Below are 18,711 nucleotides of genomic sequence, written 5' to 3' on the forward strand. Positions count from 1 at the left end.
CTTTTTCAAATTGGTAAAAAGTAAATCACTGAAAGCTCAAAAGATTTTTTCAAGTTCATCTAGCAACAAAATACTGGATTCTTTGAAATTTATTTGAAAATAAAGCATCCGAAGACCTAAAATTAACTGCGAACATTTTAAACGTATAGGATTTTGGAAACTTTGACAATGTTTCTTTTTTCTTATAAGATATCTCATTTGCCAAAATCACTCTTATCATAGCAGGTACTAGCCCCACCCACCCGCCCTCTCTTTGTTTGGAAGATATCTCATTTGCCAAAATCAATCTTATCTTAGCAGATACTAGCCCCGCCCACCCACCCTTTTTACTTCCTAAGTAAAATTGGCAACACTGCACGCACCTAATGCGTGAATACCTCCAGCTTACTTTCTAATTTCTTAGTAAGAATGGTGAATGAAATCCACCTTTCTTATTTTTTTTAGGACAATATCATTACAACCAATGTCATTAATCGTTAAAAATTAATACATTTATAAATTATAAGCAATCCAATTTTTTGTAAACGTTAGTCATCAGTACTTGCTAAGATAAAACTGATTTTGGCAAATGGCATATCCTATAAGAAAAAAGAAGGTGGGTGGGCGGGGCTATTACCTGCTAAAATAAGATCGATTTTGGCAAATGACATACTCTCTAAGAAAAGAGAGGGTGGGTGGGTGGGGCCAATACTTGCTAAGATAAAACTGATTTTGGCAATTGAGATACCCTCTAAGAAAAGAGAGGGTCGGTGGGTGGGGCTAATACTTGCTAATATAAAACTGAGTTTGGCAAATGAGATACCCTCTAAGAAAAGGGAGGGTGGGTGGGTGGGGCTAGTACCTGCTAAAAGAAGATCAATTTTGGCAAATGACATCCTTCTCAGGAAAGAGAGAGTGGGTGGGTGGGTGGGGTTACTATCTACTAAGATAAGAGTGACTTTGGCAAATGATATACCTTCTAAGAAAAGAGAGGGTGCGGGGATTTTTTGATTTTTGGTTTTTCAATTTCAGGTTTTTCAGTTCCTCGATTTTTCAGTTTTTCCCTTTTTAATTTTTGATTTGCAAATTTTCTAATTTTCGTTTTAAATATGAAATAATAATTATATTTTAAAATAAACACTTTCAACATCACGATTTTAGAATTTTTCAATTATTGGATTTTAAAACTTTTTCATTTATTCGATTTTTCAATTTTTCGACCTGTCAATGTTACAGCTTTTCGACAGATTGAAACCTCAATAATTCGAAAAATGGAAAAACTGGAAAATCGAAAAAGTCGAAAAACTGCAATGTCAAAAAAACGAGAATTCTAAAAATCTAACATTTAAGAAATTAAAGTATCAAAAATTTGAAGAAAAATTTAAAAATCCGAACCTCAATTACGGAATAATTGATAAATTAAATAATCGAAAAATTGAGAAATCCTGAAACTGAGCTCCTAAAATACCACACTGCGGTACTGAAGACTTTTTCAAATTCGTAAAAAGTAAATCACTAAAACCTCAAAAGATTTTTTCAAGTTCATCTAGCAACAAAACACTGGATTCTTTGAAATTTATTTTAAAATAAAGCGCCCGAGGACCTAAAATTAACTGCGAACATTTTAAACGTATATAATTTTGAAAATTTTGACAATTTTTCTTTTTTCTTATAAGATATCTCATTTACCAAAATCACTCTTATCTTAGCATGTACTAGCCCCGCCCACCCGCCCTCTCTTTTCTTAGAAGATATCTCATTTGCCAAAATCACTCTTATCTTAGCAGGTACTAGCCCCGCCCACCCACCCTCTCTTTTCTTAGAAGATATCTCATTTGCCAAAATCACTCTTATATAGGAAGTATTGTAATCGAGACCGTCGGCCGACTATCTACTTTTACATGTTCTCGATCTTTCATGACCCCTAGACAACGAAGAAATAGGTCTCCCGTTTCCGTGTGTCTGTCTGTCTGTTCGTCTGTCTGTCCGTCTGTCTACCGTCCTGATTTTGATTAGACAGATAATCTTCGAAAGTACTGGCCCAATTATAAATGGGTTTTAAATTGTATAAAATAACATAGTCCTACATATGTAGTTTATGACTCCGTGTTGAGTTTTTACCCTAAACGTCAGATTTTTGGAAAAAAATCTAAATTATAAAACAACATTCAACAACAATCTTCCAAACTGAATGCTTTGAAATCTTGGAAATGTTTTAAATTTATCGTAAGCATAATACATTTTTAATCAAAATATATTTGCTCATCCCCCCTAAACAATTAAATTTGCTTATACAAGGTGTCTCAGAAAAATTAATGACTGAGTTATTAAAAAATAAATATCCAAACAGATTCAGGAATTTAACCCGTTACTATGGAAATTTGCAATTCAACACCTTTTAAATATAACAAGTTTTTACAAGTTTAATAGGGGCAAAATCAGTCTTACCTTAGCAAATGCTAGCCCCCCCCACCCGTCCTCTATTTTCTCAGAGGGTGTGTCATTTGCCAAATTAAGACTTATTTTAGCAAGTACTACCTTCTGAGAAAGTAAAGGGCAGGTGGGCGGGGCTAGTACTTGGTAAGATAAGACTGATTTGGCAAATGACATATCCTCTGGGAAAATAGGGGGCGGGTGGGCGGGGCTAGTATTTCTTAAGACAAAACAGATTTTGCCCCAATATTGTAAAAACTTGTGAAATTTAAAAGCGTTAAATTGCAAATTTCCATAGTAACGAGTTAAATTCCTAAGTTTACCCGAAATGTGCAAATTATGATGAGTTTTTACTTGTGATTTATCACTGCATTCATAATTTTTAGATTTGCTTATACAGGTGGCTAAAAAAAATGAATGTGTCAATTTATGTAATTGATTAAATCAGGAACGGCTCAATTCATTTTCCCAGCAAATTTTGGGAATACAATACTGTTATTTTTAGTATTACAGTGCTGCAATCCAAGTTCATATACGTGTCCTTGCAAAAATGTTGATGACATTCTGTAAAGTAAAAATACACCGCAAAAATGCTGAATAATTATCTTAGAAGTACTAGCCCCGCCCACCCGCCCTCTCTTCTCTTATAGGACATGTTATTGCCAAAATTAGTTTTATCTTAGCGAGTTCTTTTTCACAAAAAATGATTAAAATTTGGGAACTTTATGCTTACTTATATGCACAAGGCAGGAATTTTGTGCATTTTCTCTAGTGTTTAGTTGGTCATGCTTTAATGGATTTTTCTTTTGTTGGTTTTGTTTTTGTTTATAATTTATAACTGTCGTATTAAATGTTTTTCTTGATTTATTTATTAATGAAAATAACAGCTTGTTTTATTAATAACAATGCACAATGATTACACTGAATTTTTCAGACACCCGCTATATAATTTTCAAATTATGTAACTCTATAAGTAATATACCTATTTGATATTTTTAATGACAATTTGTTGAATCGTAGAATCAGGAATGAAATTATATATATTATCACAATCAGTTCTTTCGAAATGTGAACATAGCGCTTAGTGAACGATTCGTTCACATTTCCAAAGCCAAATTGACGCCGTTTTTATTTGAACGCTCGTTATATTCCCAGTTTCGAATTTTCCCTAATCAGAAGATAACATGCTCACGACATAAAAAGGTAAAGTTCTTTTGATGGCCCCACATCAAATTTTTGCTTTATTCAAATTATCTATCTACCGCCTGAGCGATAAACATCAAATAAAAGAAACAGGGATAAGGAAACACGGGAGGTTAACCCAAAATCGTGACAATAAAAAACTAAGAAACTCCAGCCAGTTTTGTGCCAGACATGCGAAAAGGTCATAATATTGCCACTCAAAACGGCTCATCCTTATAAATGTGCCATAAATTACATGTTATTTTGAAAGAAGGGTTGTAATAAAAACACCAGACTTATCTCCATTCTCCATCATACAGTAACCACCGTCTGACTATTTTGAACGTTCAGGCAATGAAAGACCACAATAAAAATAATATAGTATTGGGGTTGCTGAGAATTATGGTTTCCTAGCATAAGTTAAAGGGAGAAATATTGACGACTGAGGGTTAATTTATGAACCATTTAAGAATTGCTGAGTGGTTGATTTGTGAACAGTGCGACATTACTGGTTGCCTAAACACGATAACACAATTCACACAATAAACATATTCGGCATTATTCATACTTACTGCACACCCGCAAATTTATTTATACATACTAGAAAATGTGCAATTATTGTACAAATATTAAAAAAGCCAAACTAGCAGCTGATTACACAAGTCGTTACGTTACGATTCTTTCACAATTCTCTACCGCGGTGGCGCCACAAGTCTCCCACTCATAATCCATAATATTAAATTTACATCACATTTATCAATTTATACCACCAAACAAGATATTATAACTCCTCAATTCTTTACTAACAATAAACAAAAATCGTTAACAACAAACTCTCACGCAAATTTCACTCCCTCGTTATGGACGCTTCTCAGTATGGACACTATCACCTAACGTCGGTTACTACATGACAGTTGACATCCACCGCTGATTGGTCGTTTCAAAACCTGCAAAAATTCAACTGTAGCTTCGCATAATCAACCAAAAGCATTGTTTCTAACAAGTTTTAGTGTAACTAAAGTGCGACGCTCTCACCTTATTTAATTCCAGGCGCCAGTGCTTCTAACCAAAATGTGCGACACCCCCTTCAAAACCCCGTTACCCTACCGAACCCCCAAAGCCGACTTCGACAGGGACTTCTACCCCGAAAAAATACACTCAGACAGCGAGGAAAGCGTGGCCTCCAGCAACTCCGACAATGCCGGCTCGGGGGGCACCCAGTCCTCCAACGGCGAAATCTCACTCGTAGCAGAGTTCGATGATCTGGTGCGCTTCTACCGGTGCTTCAGGTCCAAGAAGCTGGAAACCGAGTTCGCGTTTGCGGATTTCGTGGAGCAAGTCAAGCAGCTGTATGTGAATTATTATGGGGCGATAGACGAGTGTCGGAGGTTGCAGTCGCTGCTGGACGCCAAGGTGCACGAATGCAGTGATTTGGACCACAAGCTGCTGACGGCGAGGAAGTTGCTGGATAAGGAGAAGCACAACACGAGGGTGGCGAGGAGGGAGAAGGACGAGTTGGTGGGTATGGTTGTTGTGGGGTGGAAAAGATTGTTGGGTTAGGCTTCACAGATCAACCATGTTCGGAACATACTGTTCCAAGATAAGGCGTCTTCGGGGCGGCTGTCGGCGGAGGAGATGCGGCAGAAGCTGTCGTTTTTGCATTATAATAATAATAATTTGCAAAGCGAGTGGGATTTGAGTGTGAAGAATCCACAAAATGCGCATTTGAGTGCTATTAAAGAGATTAATTCAACTGGTGAGTTTTTTGTTTGTTTGTTAATGGAAATTACTGAAAAAGTGTGTGTTTTAGGTTCTATTTTATCAGATTTTAGTTACTCAAGGTCTGAAGATGATTTAGATAGCTCTAGTTTGCAAACTGGGAAGGCTTGGAAGAAGCATCGACCGAGTACTGGAGGGGTTGCTGAGCCAGCTGTGAAAAAACGGCGATCTTCTACTAATAAAGCAGTTGAGGTAGGGGGTTATTTGAAAATAAAAAAAAATGCCGTCATGTTAACCATTGGAATATGAAAAAGTAAAAAGTGGGCTAGTGAGCTATGAAATTTTGTTTTAAAATAATTATGTTGATATTGTAGCTGTTTGACATTTGTTTGATCCCAAAATCTCTAAATTTCTCAAAACAGGGACTGAAAGTGTTGCCAACATAATTTCTTTTGATAGGAACTATTGATATATGTATACGTATTATACATCTTGTTTTTTTAAATTATGTAGTTTTACATTTCTCTTTAGGGTCTTTTTAAGCATTACAACCATAATTTATTTTTGAAATTTATTGCAACGTTGCCACGTATTACGATTTTTTTGAATTTTGTTGACATTACAAGTTTACAAAAAACCGCAAGAAGGACATTTTAACGTCTTGTGAAAGATTATAAATCCAATTATTAATTTCTCACCGCGGAAATTTTGATTTTCAAGAAAATTTTATATGTTATCTCATTGGCTTAAAATAAGAATAATTACTAAAATTTGTTTTCATTAAAAAATATACAATTTAATCACCATAAAAGACGAATCTGTAAGTTTGAAAAAATCCACGAATTTGGAGATTATATCTAAAAATCATAGGTCTAGTTATCTTTTTTAATGTGAAATTTTTTCCAAATCTTTTTGAAAACACTATTTCTAAAATTAGTTTTCATTAAAAAATACAATTTTAAAATCACCATAAAAAAGGAATTTGGAATTTTCGGAACAAAATTTCCCATTTTTCATTATTTTCTCTCAATTTCTCTAAACGAATCGGTAACTTTGAAAAAAAATTACCGATTTTTGGAATCATTAAATGTAAAGATCCTAAATAAATATGTATAATTATTTTTCACTACAGAAATTTTGATTTTCAAAAAATTTTATTTCTTGACTCAGTGGCTTAAAATAAGTAAGTTATCGTAGTTTTTTCAAAATATTTTTGGAAGCATATTTTCCAAAATTTGTTTTTAGTAAAAAATACAATTTTAAAATCATCATAAAAGACTTTGGAATTCTCCGAACAAAATTTCCAATTTTTCGTGTTTTCTCTTAATTTATCTCAACGAACCAAATTTGAATAAATCCATACGTTTGAAGAATCTTTAAATCTAAAATCATAAATCTATTTTATTAATTTTTCATCTCGGAAATTTTAATTTTCAAGCAAATTTATAATTTTGACTCAGTGGTTTAAAACAACTGTCGCAATTTTTTCAAAATATTTTTGAAACCATAATTTCCAAGATTTGTTTTCAGTTAAAAAAATACAATTTTAAAATTATCTTAAGAGTTTGGAATTCTCGAAACACAATTTCCAATTTCGTATGTTTTCTCTCAATTCTTCTAAACGAATCTATAACTTTGAGAAAAATGCACAAAAATGCGGAGTCTTTTAAATGTAAAGATCATAAATCTAGTTATTATTTTTTCAGTACGTAACTTTTGATTTTCGAGAAAATTAATATTTTGATTTAGTGGCTTAAAAACAGCTATCGCAATTTTTCAAAATATTTTCGAAAGCATAATCTTCAAAATTTGTTTACATTAAAAAAATGCAATTTAAAATCATCATAAAGGAATTGGAATTTCCGAAACAAAATTTCCAATTTTGAAATAACTTCACAGATTTGGAGAATCTTTAAATGTAATCATAAATTTAAAAATTCATTACGGATTGGCAAAACCCTCAAATGTAAAAATCGTAAATCCAATTATCAATTTTTCCTAGGAAAATTTTGATTTTCAAGGGAATTTAAAATCTTGATTCACTGGGTCAAGACGACTCGCATTTTTTCAGAATATTTTTGAAAACACAATTTCCAAGTTTTCAGTTATTAAAAAAAAAAAAAATCAGCATAAAAAAAGAATTTAGAATTTTTCATGTTTTCTCTCATTTTCTCTAAACGAATCTATAAATTCAAAATAAATCCACAGATTTGGAAAATCTTGAAATGTAAAGGTCATAAATGTAATTATTAATTTTTCACCAAGGAAATTTTTATTTTCAAGAAAATTTAATATCTTGACTCTGTGACTTAAAATAAATATCGTAATTTTTTCAAAATATTTTTTAAAGATAATTTCCAACATTTGTTTTCAGTTAAAAAAAATATTTATATTATAAATTTAATTTCTTGATTCAGTGGCTTAAAAGAACTATTATAATTTGTTCAAAATGTTTTGGAAAACACAATTTCCAAAATTTGTTTTTGATTGAAAAATAATTTTAAATCACCATCAAAAGATTTAGAATTTTCCGAACAAAATTTTCAATTTTTCATGTTTTTCTCAGTTTCTCTACACGAATTTGTAACTTTGAAATAAATCCAGAGATTGGCAAAACCCTCAAATGTAAAAATCGTAAATCTAATTATCAATTTTTCCTAGGAAAATTTTGATTTTCAAGGGAATTTAAAATCTTGATTCACTGGCTCAAAACGACTCGCATTTTTTCAGAATATTTTTGAAAACACAATTTCCAAAAGTTTTCAGTTATTTAAAAAAATAAATAAATAAAAATCAGTATAAAAAAAGAATTTAGAATTTTCAGAACACAATTTCCAATTTTTCATGTTTTCTCTCATTTTCTCTAAACGAATCTATACATTCAAAATAAATCCACAGATTTGGAAAATCTTTAAATGTAAAGATCATAAATGTAATTATTAATTTTTCACCAAGGAAATTTTTATTTTCAAGAAAATTTAATATCTTGACTCTGTGACTGAAAATAAATATCGTAATTTTTTCAAAATATTTTTTAAAGCATAATTTCCAAAATTTGTTTTCAGTTAAAAAAAATATTTATATTATAAATTTAATTTCTTGATTCAGTGGCTTAAAAGAACTATTATAATTTGTTCAAAATGTTTTGGAAAACACAATTTCCAAAAGTTTTCAGTTATTTAAAAAAAAAAAATAAAATAAAAATCAGTATAAAAAAAGAATTTAGAATTTTCAGAACACAATTTCCAATTTTTCATGTTTTCTCTCATTTTCTCTAGACGAATCTATACATTCAAAATAAATCCACAGACTTGGAAAATCTTTAAATGTAAAGATCATAAATGTAATTATTAATTTTTCACCAAGGAAATTTTTATTTTCAAGAAAATTTAATATCTTGACTCTGTGACTGAAAATAAATATCGTAATTTTTTCAAAATATTTTTTAAAGCATAATTTCCAAAATTTGTTTTCAGTTAAAAAAAATATTTATATTATAAATTTAATTTCTTGATTCAGTGGCTTAAAAGAACTATTATAATTTGTTCAAAATGTTTTGGAAAACACAATTTCCAAAATTTGTTTTTGATTGAAAAATAATTTTAAATCACCATCAAAAGATTTAGAATTTTCCGAACAAAATTTTCAATTTTTCATGTTTTCTCTCAGTTTTTCTAAACGAATTTGTAATTTTAAAATAAATCCACAGAATTGCAAAACCCTCAAATCTAAAAGTCGGAAATCCAATGATTAATTTTTCCTACAAAGATTTTGATTTTCAAGGAAATCTAAAATCTTCACTCACTGGCTTAAAACGACTATCTGATTTTTTTCAGAATATTTTTGAAGATGCAATTTCCAAAACTTGGTTTCGGTAAAAAAAAATACAATTTTAAAATCAGTATAAAAAAAGAATTTGGAATTTTCAGAACAAAATTTCCTATTTTTCATGTGTTCTCTCAATTTTTTTAAACGAATCTGTAAGTTTGAAATAAATCCAGATTTGGAAAATCTTTAAATGTAATTATTAATTTTTCATCAAGAAAATTTTTTATTTTCAAGAAAACTGAATACTATCTCGACTCTGTGACTTAAAATAAGTATCCTAATTTTTTGAAAATATTTTTGAAAGCATAATTTTCAAAATTTGTTTTCAGTTATAAAAAATGTAATTTTAAAACCTCCATAAAATAATTTAGAACTTTCTGAACTCAATTTCCAATTTTTTATGTTTTCTTTCAATTTCTCTAAACGAATCTATAATTTTGAAATAAATCCCTAGATTTGGAGAATCTTTAAACCTAAAAATCAAATCTGTTTATTACTTTTTCACTACGGAAATTTTGATTTACAAGAAAATTTAATTTCTTGACTCATTGGCTTAAAAGATCTATCATAATTTTCTAAAAATATTTTCGAAAACACAATTTCCAAAATTTGTTTCTAGTTAAAAAATAATTTTAAATCATAATAAAAGAATTTATAATTTTCGGGACAAAATTTCGAATTTTTCTTGTTTTCTCTCAATTTCTTTAAACATTATTCTCCTAAGTTTCAAATAAATCTATAGATTTGAAGAAGCAAAGATCATGAGTCTAATTATTACCTTTTCACTACGGAAATTTTGATTTTCAAGAATATTCTTAAACTCTTGATTCAGTGGCTTAAAATAAGCAATCGTAGTTTTTTCAAAATATTTTTGAAATCATATTTTCCAAAATTTGTTTTCAATAAAAAAATAATAATTTTAAAATTACCATAAAATAATTTAGAATTTTCGGACCAAAATTTCTAATTTTTCATGTTTTCTCTGTTTCTCTAAACGAATTTCTAAATTTGAAGTAAATCCACAAATTTACAAAACCTTCAAATGTAAAGATCGTAAATCCATTTACATATTAAGTTTTCTTACGAAAATTTTTCTTTTCAAGAAAATCTAAAAACTATAAAACGACTATCGTATTTTTTGGAACAATTTCCAAATTTGTTTTCATTTAAAAAAATACAATTTTAAAATCACCATAAAAGAATTGGAATTTTCGATAGAAAATTTCCAGTTTTTCTTGTTTTCTCTCAATTTTTCCAAACGAATCTTTAAATGTAAGTAAGATCATAAATAAGTATAATTATTACTTTTTCACTGCAAAATTTTTTATTTTCATTTAAATGTAAATAAGATCATAAATAAGTATAATTTGGACTTTTTCCCTGAAAAAATTTTGATTTTCAAGAAAATTAAATATCTTGACTCAGGGGCTTAAAATAAGTTATTGGAGTTTTTTCAAAGCACACATTTTCCCAAATTTGTTTTCAGTAAAAAAATACAATTTTAAAATCGTCATAAAACACTTTGGAATTTTCTGCTCAAAATTTCCAATTTTTCATGATTTCTTTCAATTCCTCTAAACGAATTTGTAAATTTGAAATAAATCCACAGCTTTTGATAATTTTTAAATCTAAAAATCAACAATCTAGTTATTACTTTTTTATTATCGAAATTTTGATCTTCAAAAAAATTTAAAATCTTGACTCAGAGGTTAAAACAACTATCCTAATTTTTCCAAAATATTTTTGAAAACACATTTTCCAAAATTTGTTTTCGGCAAAAAAAATATAATTTTAAAATCACCATAAAAGACTTTAGAATTTTCCGAACAAAATTCCATTTTTTCATGATTTCTCTCAATTTCTCTAAACGAATCTGTAAGTTCGAAATAAATCCACAGATTTGGAGAATCTTTAAATCTAAAAATCATAAATCTGATTATTACTTTTTCACCACGGAAATTGTGATTTTCATGAAAATTTAATTTCTTGAGTCAGATGTTTAAAAGATCTATCATAATTTTCTCAAAATATTTTCGAAAACAATTTCCAAAATTTGTTTTTAGTTAAAAATAATTTTAAATCACCATAAAAGAATTTAGAGTTTTCGGAACAAAATTTCGAATTTTTCATGTTTTCTCTCAGTTTCTCTAAAATAATATGTAAGTTTTAAATAAATCCGTAGATTTTAAGAATCTTTAAAAGCAAAGATCATAAATCTAATTATAACTTTTTCAGTACAGAAATTTTAAATTTAATATCTTGACCTAAAATAAGTTATCAAAATTTTTTTCAAAATATTTTCCAAAATTTGTTTTCAGTAAAAAAATACAATCACCATAAAAGAATTTCGAATTTTCCGAACAAAATTTTCAATTTTTCATGTTTTCTCTCAGTTTCTCTAAACGAATTTGTAACTTTGAAATAAATCCACAGAATTTAAAAAAAATTAAAACCTTGATTCGCTAGCTTAAAGCGACTATCGTATTTTTTTCAGATTATTTTTGAAATCCCTATTTCTAAAACTTGTTTTCAGTTTAAAAAAATACCTTTTTAAAGTCAGCATAAAAACAGAATTTTTCAGAACAAAATTTCGAATTTTTCATGTTTTCTCCCAATTTCTTTAAACGAATCTCTAAGTTTGAAATAAATTCACAGATTTGGAAAATCTTTAAATATCAAGATCATAAATGTATCTAATTATGAATTTTTCACCAAGGGAATTTTAATTTTCAAGAAAGTTGAATTTCTTGACTCTGAGTTAAAGTATCGTAAGTTTTTCAAAACATTTTTGAAAAATTTGTTTTCAGTTAAAGAATACATACATATGTATATAATTTTAAAATCAGCATAAAATAATTTAGAACTTTCTGAAAAAAAATTCCAATTTTTCATATTTTCCCTCAATTTCTCTAAACGAATCTGTAAGTTTGAAATAGATCTCCAGATTTGGAGAATCCTTAAATCTAAAAATCATAAATATATATTTTTCACTACTGAAAATTTGATTTTCAATAAAATTTAATTTATTGACCCAGTGGCTTAAAACAACTGTCATTATTTTCTCAAATATTTTCGAAAACACAATTTTCAGAATTTGTTTTTAATTAAAAAATAATTTTAAATTACCATTAAAGAATTTAGAATTTTCGAAACAAAATTTCAAAGTTTTCGTGTTTTCTCTCAATTTCTCTAAATGTATCTGTAAGTTTGAAATAAATCCATAGATTTGAAGAATTTTTAAAAGCAAAGATCATAAATCTAATTATTAATTTTCACTCCGGATATTTTGATTTTCAAGAAAATTTAATATCTTGAGTGATAAGTTATTGCAGTTTTTTCAGAGTATTTTCCAAAACACATTTTCGAAAATTTGTTTTCAGTAAAAAAATATAAATTTAAAATCATAAAGAACTTTGAAATTTTTCAATTTTTCGTGTTTTCTCTTAATTTATCTCAACGAATCTGTAAGTTTGAAATAAATCCACACATTTGGAGAATGTTTAAATCTAAAAATCATAAACTAATTATTGCTTTTCTATGGCGGAAAATTTGATTTTCAGGAAAGTTTAAAATCTTGACTCAGTGGTTGAAAGCTATTGTCGTAATTTTTCCAAATATTTTTGAAGCCACAATTTCCAAGATTTGTTTTCAGTTAAAAAAAAAATACAATTTTAAAATCACCATAAAAGAATTTAGAATTTTTGGAACAAAATTTCCAATTTTTCATATTTTCTCTCAGTTTTTCTAAACGAATTTGTAACTTAAAAAAAAATCCACAGATTTACAAATCCTTCAAATATGGACATCGTACATTTAATTATTAATTTTTCCTATGAAAATTATGATTTTCAAGAAAATTTATGTACCTCGACTCGGTGGCTTAAAATTTTTTTAGAATATTTTTGAAAACACAATTTCCAAAATTTGTTAAAATCACCATAAAAAAGAATTTGGAATTTTCGCAACAAAATTTCCAATTTTTCGTGTTTTCTCTTGCTTTATTTCAACGAATCTAATTTTGAAATAAATTCATAGTAGAATCTTTAAATTTAAAAATCATAAGTGTAATTATTACTTTTTTACTACGGAAATTTTGATTTTCATGAAAATTTAATATCTTGATTCAGTGGCTCAAAATCAGTTATCGTATTGTTTTCAAAATATTTTTGAAAGGACGTTTTCCAAGATTTGTTTTTAGTAAAAAAATTTTTTTTAATCACCATAAAAGACTGGAATTTTCCGAACAAAAATTCCAGTTTTTCATTTTTTTCCCAATTCCTCTGAACGAATTTGTAAGTTTGAAACACATAAATTCACAGGTTTGGAGAATCTTTTAAAAGTCATAGGTTTACTTTGGAAATCTTGATTTTCAAAAATAAAATAAAATCTTGACTCAGTGATTTGAAACAACTATCGTAATTTTTCCAAATATTTTTGAAGCCACAATTTCCAAGATTTGTTTTCAGTTAAAAAAAAATACAATTTTAGAATCACCATAAAACAATTTAGGATTTTTCGAACAAAATTTCCAATTTTTCATGTTATCTCAGTTTTTCTAAACGAATTTGTAACTTTGAAATTTACAAAACCTTCAAATGTGAAGATCGGACATTTAGTTATTAAATTTTTCTATGAAAATTTTGATTTTCAGGAAAATTTATTTACCTTGACTCAATCGCTTAAAACGACTATGATTCTTTATTTAGAATATTTTTGAAAACACTATTTCCAAAATTTGTTTTCATTAAAAAAAAAATACAATTTTAAAATCATAAAAAAAATTGGAATTTTCGGAACAAAATTTACTAGTTTTCAAGTTTTTTCGATTTCTCTAAACAAATCTGTAACTTTGAAATAAATCCACAAATTTGGAGAACCTAACTCTAAAAATCATCAATCGAATTATTACTTTTTTGCTACGAAAATTTTGATTTTCAAGAAAATTTAATATCTTGACTCAGTTGCTTAAAATAAGCTATCGTAGTTTTTCAAAATATTTTTGAAATCAGGTTTTACAAAATTTGTTTTCAGTTTAAAAATACAATTTTAAAATTACCATAAAAGAAATGGAATTTTCGACACAAAATTTCCAATTTTTCGTGTTTTCTCTTAATTTATCTCAACGAATCTGTAAGTTTGAAATAAATCCACACATTTGGAGAATGTTTAAATCTAAAAATCATAAATCTAATTATTACTTTTTTATGGCGGAAAATTTGATTTTCAGGAAAATTTAAAATCTTGACTCACTGGTTGAAAATTACCGTCGTAATTTTTTCAAAATATTTTTGAAACCATAATTTCCAAGATTTGTTTTCAGTTAAAAAAAAATACATTTTTAAAATCGCCATAAAAGAATTTAGGATTTTTCGAATAAAATTTCCAATTTTTCATGTTTTCTTTCAGTTTCTGTAAACGAATTTGTAACTTTGAATGAAATCCTTCAAATGTGAAGATCGTACATTTAATTATTAATTTTTCCTATGAAAATTTTGATTTTCAAGAAAATTTATTTACCTCGACTCAGTGGCTTAAAATTTTTTTAGAATATTTTTGAAAACATAATTTCTAAAACTTGTTTTAATTAAAAAAAATACAATATTAAAATCACTATAAAAAAAAGTTTGGAATTTTTCCAACAAAATTTCCAATTTTTCGTATTTTCTCTTACTTTATCTCAACGAAACGAAAAATCATTTTGTTATGACACTAAACATTAGCGTAAAGTTACAAATATTCAAGTGTCGGTTTTTTTTTTATTGACAGTATATTTTTAAAAGAATAATTCCAAAATTTGTTTTCAGTTAAAAAAATATATAATTTTAAAACCACCATAATTTATCAATTTTTCGTATTTTTTCCCAATTTCTCTAAAAGAATCTGTAGGTTTGAAATAAATCTTCAGACTTGGAAGATCTTTGAATCTAAAAATCATAAATATGATTATTACTTTTTCACTAAGAAAATTTTGATTTTCAAGAAAATTTAATTTCTTGACTCAGTGGCTTAAGAGAACTGCTATAATTTTTTCAAAATATTTTCGAAAACATAATTTCCAAAATTAGTTTTTAGTTTAAAAATAATTTTAAAATCACCATAAAATAATTTGGAATTTTCGGAACAAAATTATCAATTTTTCGAATTTTTTCCGAATTTCTCTAAAAGATTTGTAAGTTTGAAATAAATCTTCAGACTTGGAAGATCTTTGAATCTAAAAATCATAAATATGATTATTACTTTTTCACCAAGGAAATTTTGATTTTCAAGAAAATTTAATTTCTTGACCCAGTGGCTTAAAAGAACTGTTATAATTTTTTCAAAATATTTTCGAAAACATAATTTCCAAAATTAGTTTTTAGTTTAAAAATAATTTTAAAATCACCATAAAATAATTTAGAATTTTCGGAACAAAATGATCAGTTTTTCGTATTTTTTCCGAATTTCTCTAAAAGAATCTGTAAGTTTGAAATAAATCTTCAAACTTGGAAAATCTTTGAATCTAAAAATCATAAATATGATTATTACTTTTTCAGTATGGAAATTTTGATTTTCAAGGAAATTTAATTTCTTGACTCAGTGGCTTAAAAGAACTATTAAAATTTTTTCAAAATATTTTCGAAGACATAATTTCCAAAATTAGTTTTTAGCTAAAAAATAATTTTAAAATCGTCATAAAATAATTTTGAGTTTTCGGAACAAAATTATCAATTTCTCGTATTTTTTCCGAATTTCTCTAAAAGAATCTGTAAGTTTGAAATAAATCTTCAGACTTGGAAAATCTTTGAATCTAAAAATCATAATTATTACTTTTTCACCAAGGAAATTTTGATTTTCAAGAAAATTTAATTTCTTGTCTCAGTGGCTTAAAAGAACTGTCATAATTTTTTGAAAATGCTTCGAAAACACAATTTCCAAAATTTGTATTTAATTAAAAAGTAATTTTAAATCACCGTAAAAGAATTTAGAATATTTGGAACATAATTTCGAATTTTTCAAGTTATCTCTTAATTTCTCTAAACGAAATAAATCCATAGAGTTGAAGGATCTTTAAAAAGCAAAGATTATTATAAATCTAATTATAACTTTTTCACCACGGAAATTTTGATTTTCAAGAAAATTTATTATTTTGACTCTGACTTAAATATCGTAATTTTTAAAAAAAATTTTTGAAAGCATTATTTCCAAAATTGCTTTTCAGTTAAAAAAAAATACAATTTTGAAATCACCATACAATAATTTAAAATTTTTTTAACAAAATTTCCAATTTTAATTTTTTCTCTGAATTTCTCTAAACAAACCTGTAATTTTGACATAAATCCGCAAATTTGGAAATTTTGATTTTTAAGAAAATTTAACATCTCAATATGGTAATGTTTTCAAAATATTTTTCAAACCACAATTTCCAAAATACATCCATTCACCATTAACTTGCTGGCTCTTAGAAAGTAACCCTCACGCATCAATTTTTTCTGACCGTTTTGATCACTCTCAAAAAAAAACACTAATATTTGTCGAAAACTACGTCAATTTTGAAAAAGTCCCCGAAAACATATTAAAAGTTAGCTGCGACGCATTGTTTCGGATATAATTGCCATTTTTCGTACCATTTCCAACAGATCGGCTCCACCGACACCGTCCGCGCTACCACGACCCTCACCGTCACCAAAGACGGCCCCATCACCGCCACCTCCATCATAGAGTCCGTCCCGAAAACCCCAGGACCTCCGGAATCAGTAACAACCAACGTAAGTCGCCCCCAAACAAACAAAAAAAAACCACCCCAGATTTCCCCCCTCCAGAGCGAAACCTGCACCAACGGTGTCCCCGCCAACCTAGTTCTGGAAGCCTGGGCCCGCGATAGCCCCCTCAGCAGCGAGCACAGACTCCACAGCCGCGAGCACTGCTTCCAACAGAAAACCTTGGTGATGCCCGAGACGTGCACCCCGTGCGAGAAGCGCATCCGATTCGCCAAAACCGCATACAAATGCAAAGAATGCAAGGCTATTTGTCACCTCGAGTGCAAAGATAAGTTGCCTTTGCCGTGCATCCCGGTGGTCAACACGCCCAATCAGAGGAACATGTTGGTGAGTATGTGCGTCACGTGGTGTCCACTGGGTTTTAATGGGTGTCTAGGGGGTGATTGGGGATTACACGCCGACGACGCCGCCGATGGTACCAGCGATTTTGATCCATTGCATCAACGAAATCGAGCTGCGCGGGTTAGCCGAAGTGGGGGTATATAGGATCCCGGGGGCTGAGCGAGACGTTAAAGCTTTGAAGGAGAGGTTCCTCAGAGGGAAAGGATCGCCGTGTCTTAACCAGATTGACGTACATGTGATCTGTGGGACGGTCAAGGACTTCTTGAGGAGTCTTCATGAGCCCTTGGTGACGTACGGGCTGTGGAAGAAGTTCGTCCAAGCGGTCGAAACGTCGGATCCGATTGATGTACGGCCAGCTTTATACCAGGTTATTTCGGAGCTTCCACAACCGAATAGGGATACTCTGGCGTACATGATGTTACATCTTCAGAGGTATATAGGTATATATCTTTTTGGAAAGTGTGTACAATGGTACTTGTTTGAAGGATTTCGGAAGCTAAAGAGTGTAAAATGACGGTTACAAATCTTGCCAAAGTGTTTGGACCAACCATCGTTGGGTACTCGTCAGATAACCCATCAGCTAATGCTTTGTTGGAAGAAACGACCCAACAGCTAGTTGTATGTACCATGAATACTTGACGTACCGAAGGTACCATATTTTGTCTTTAGGTGATGGAGAATCTTATAAATATCCCGTCTGACTATTGGTCTACTTTTATCAACATTGAGAGATCTTCTCAGCCTTCTAGATTACAGCAGACCCCCAGCACTGACTCTCTACTGCGTCCACTAGCGTCCAAAGGCCTTTTTACTCCCGTCGGTAACACAAGGTGCGACTAACGACCCGACTTTATTCATTTCGTGTTTAATTGTTTTTCTTTGTCTAGGAGTATGGCGTTCAAGAAAAGACAGCGATATTTCCCCTCTCCGAAAAACATGCGTTGAAGCATCACCCAGATTGATTTTATATTATTATATTATTTTTATGTACCGTTCTTACTATTATTATATTAATGTGTTTACTTTTTTTTACAAAAAAAAAACCAGAGTGTACAATAAGTTTTTAAAGTAACTTCTTAAATATACGTATTTTTCGACTCGACGTGTTCTCCTTCTCGGCGCACGCCTCGTTACCATAATCCATTTTTAATCGGGGTTCGGCACGCTAATGACGGAACGATTTCGATACTCTCCTGGAATAAGCGCGTTTTATCGTGTTATAAAAAGTCGACATTTGAAGGGAACGCGCTAATCTAAAATTTATGGCGTGCCCTTCGTAACTTCCGATTGTTAAACATGTCGGGTGGATGGAGCCGGATTGGGAGAATGTTTTTCCGGGTGAAATTACCCGGCACGGAAACTGGTGATCGACATATTTTAGGCTTGATTGTCGCTGCTTTGGCTTGAGGACTTGAAGTTGTGCGAATTGCCCGAGTCCTGGAACGGTTTTTCGGTTTTATTTGCTCGAGGC

The 18,711-nt window shown here is 29.4% G+C and overlaps 1 protein-coding gene across 2 annotated transcripts; it reads left to right on the forward strand.

The window, feature by feature from the left end:
* The first annotated feature begins 4,397 nt into the window (after positions 1–4,397).
* On the forward strand, positions 4,398–18,337 carry LOC135139468 (rac GTPase-activating protein 1-like). Of its 2 annotated transcripts, XM_064069709.1 has the most exons (9): positions 4,402–5,112; positions 5,155–5,350; positions 5,405–5,565; positions 16,758–16,886; positions 16,941–17,225; positions 17,275–17,672; positions 17,726–17,858; positions 17,910–18,070; positions 18,128–18,337. In XM_064069709.1, exons 1-9 carry the CDS (start codon positions 4,666–4,668, stop codon positions 18,183–18,185), a joined length of 1,968 nt encoding a protein of 655 aa, XP_063925779.1. In that variant the 5' UTR covers positions 4,402–4,665; the 3' UTR covers positions 18,186–18,337. The 2 variants fall into 2 exon arrangements, with proteins under 2 accessions (XP_063925777.1, XP_063925779.1); XM_064069707.1 differs by having other exon boundaries at positions 4,398–5,112; positions 16,758–17,225.
* The last annotated feature ends 374 nt before the right edge of the window (positions 18,338–18,711 follow it).

Source organism: Zophobas morio, unplaced genomic scaffold (assembly GCF_036711695.1).
Source record: "Zophobas morio isolate AGI-343-1 ecotype UQ-CSIRO unplaced genomic scaffold, CSIRO_AGI_Zmor_V1 ptg000031l, whole genome shotgun sequence".
NCBI lineage: Eukaryota > Metazoa > Arthropoda > Insecta > Coleoptera > Tenebrionidae > Zophobas > Zophobas morio.

Coding starts and splice junctions, on each gene's coding strand:
- LOC135139468 (XM_064069707.1), top strand. CDS start 4,666: ATGTGCGACACCCCCTTCAAAACCCCGTTACCCTACCGAACCCCCAAA. Junction 5,113..5,154: donor GGAGGGAGAAGGACGAGTTG/GTGGGTATGGTT, acceptor TTGTTGGGTTAG/GCTTCACAGATCAACCATGT. Junction 5,351..5,404: donor TAAAGAGATTAATTCAACTG/GTGAGTTTTTTG, acceptor TGTGTGTTTTAG/GTTCTATTTTATCAGATTTT.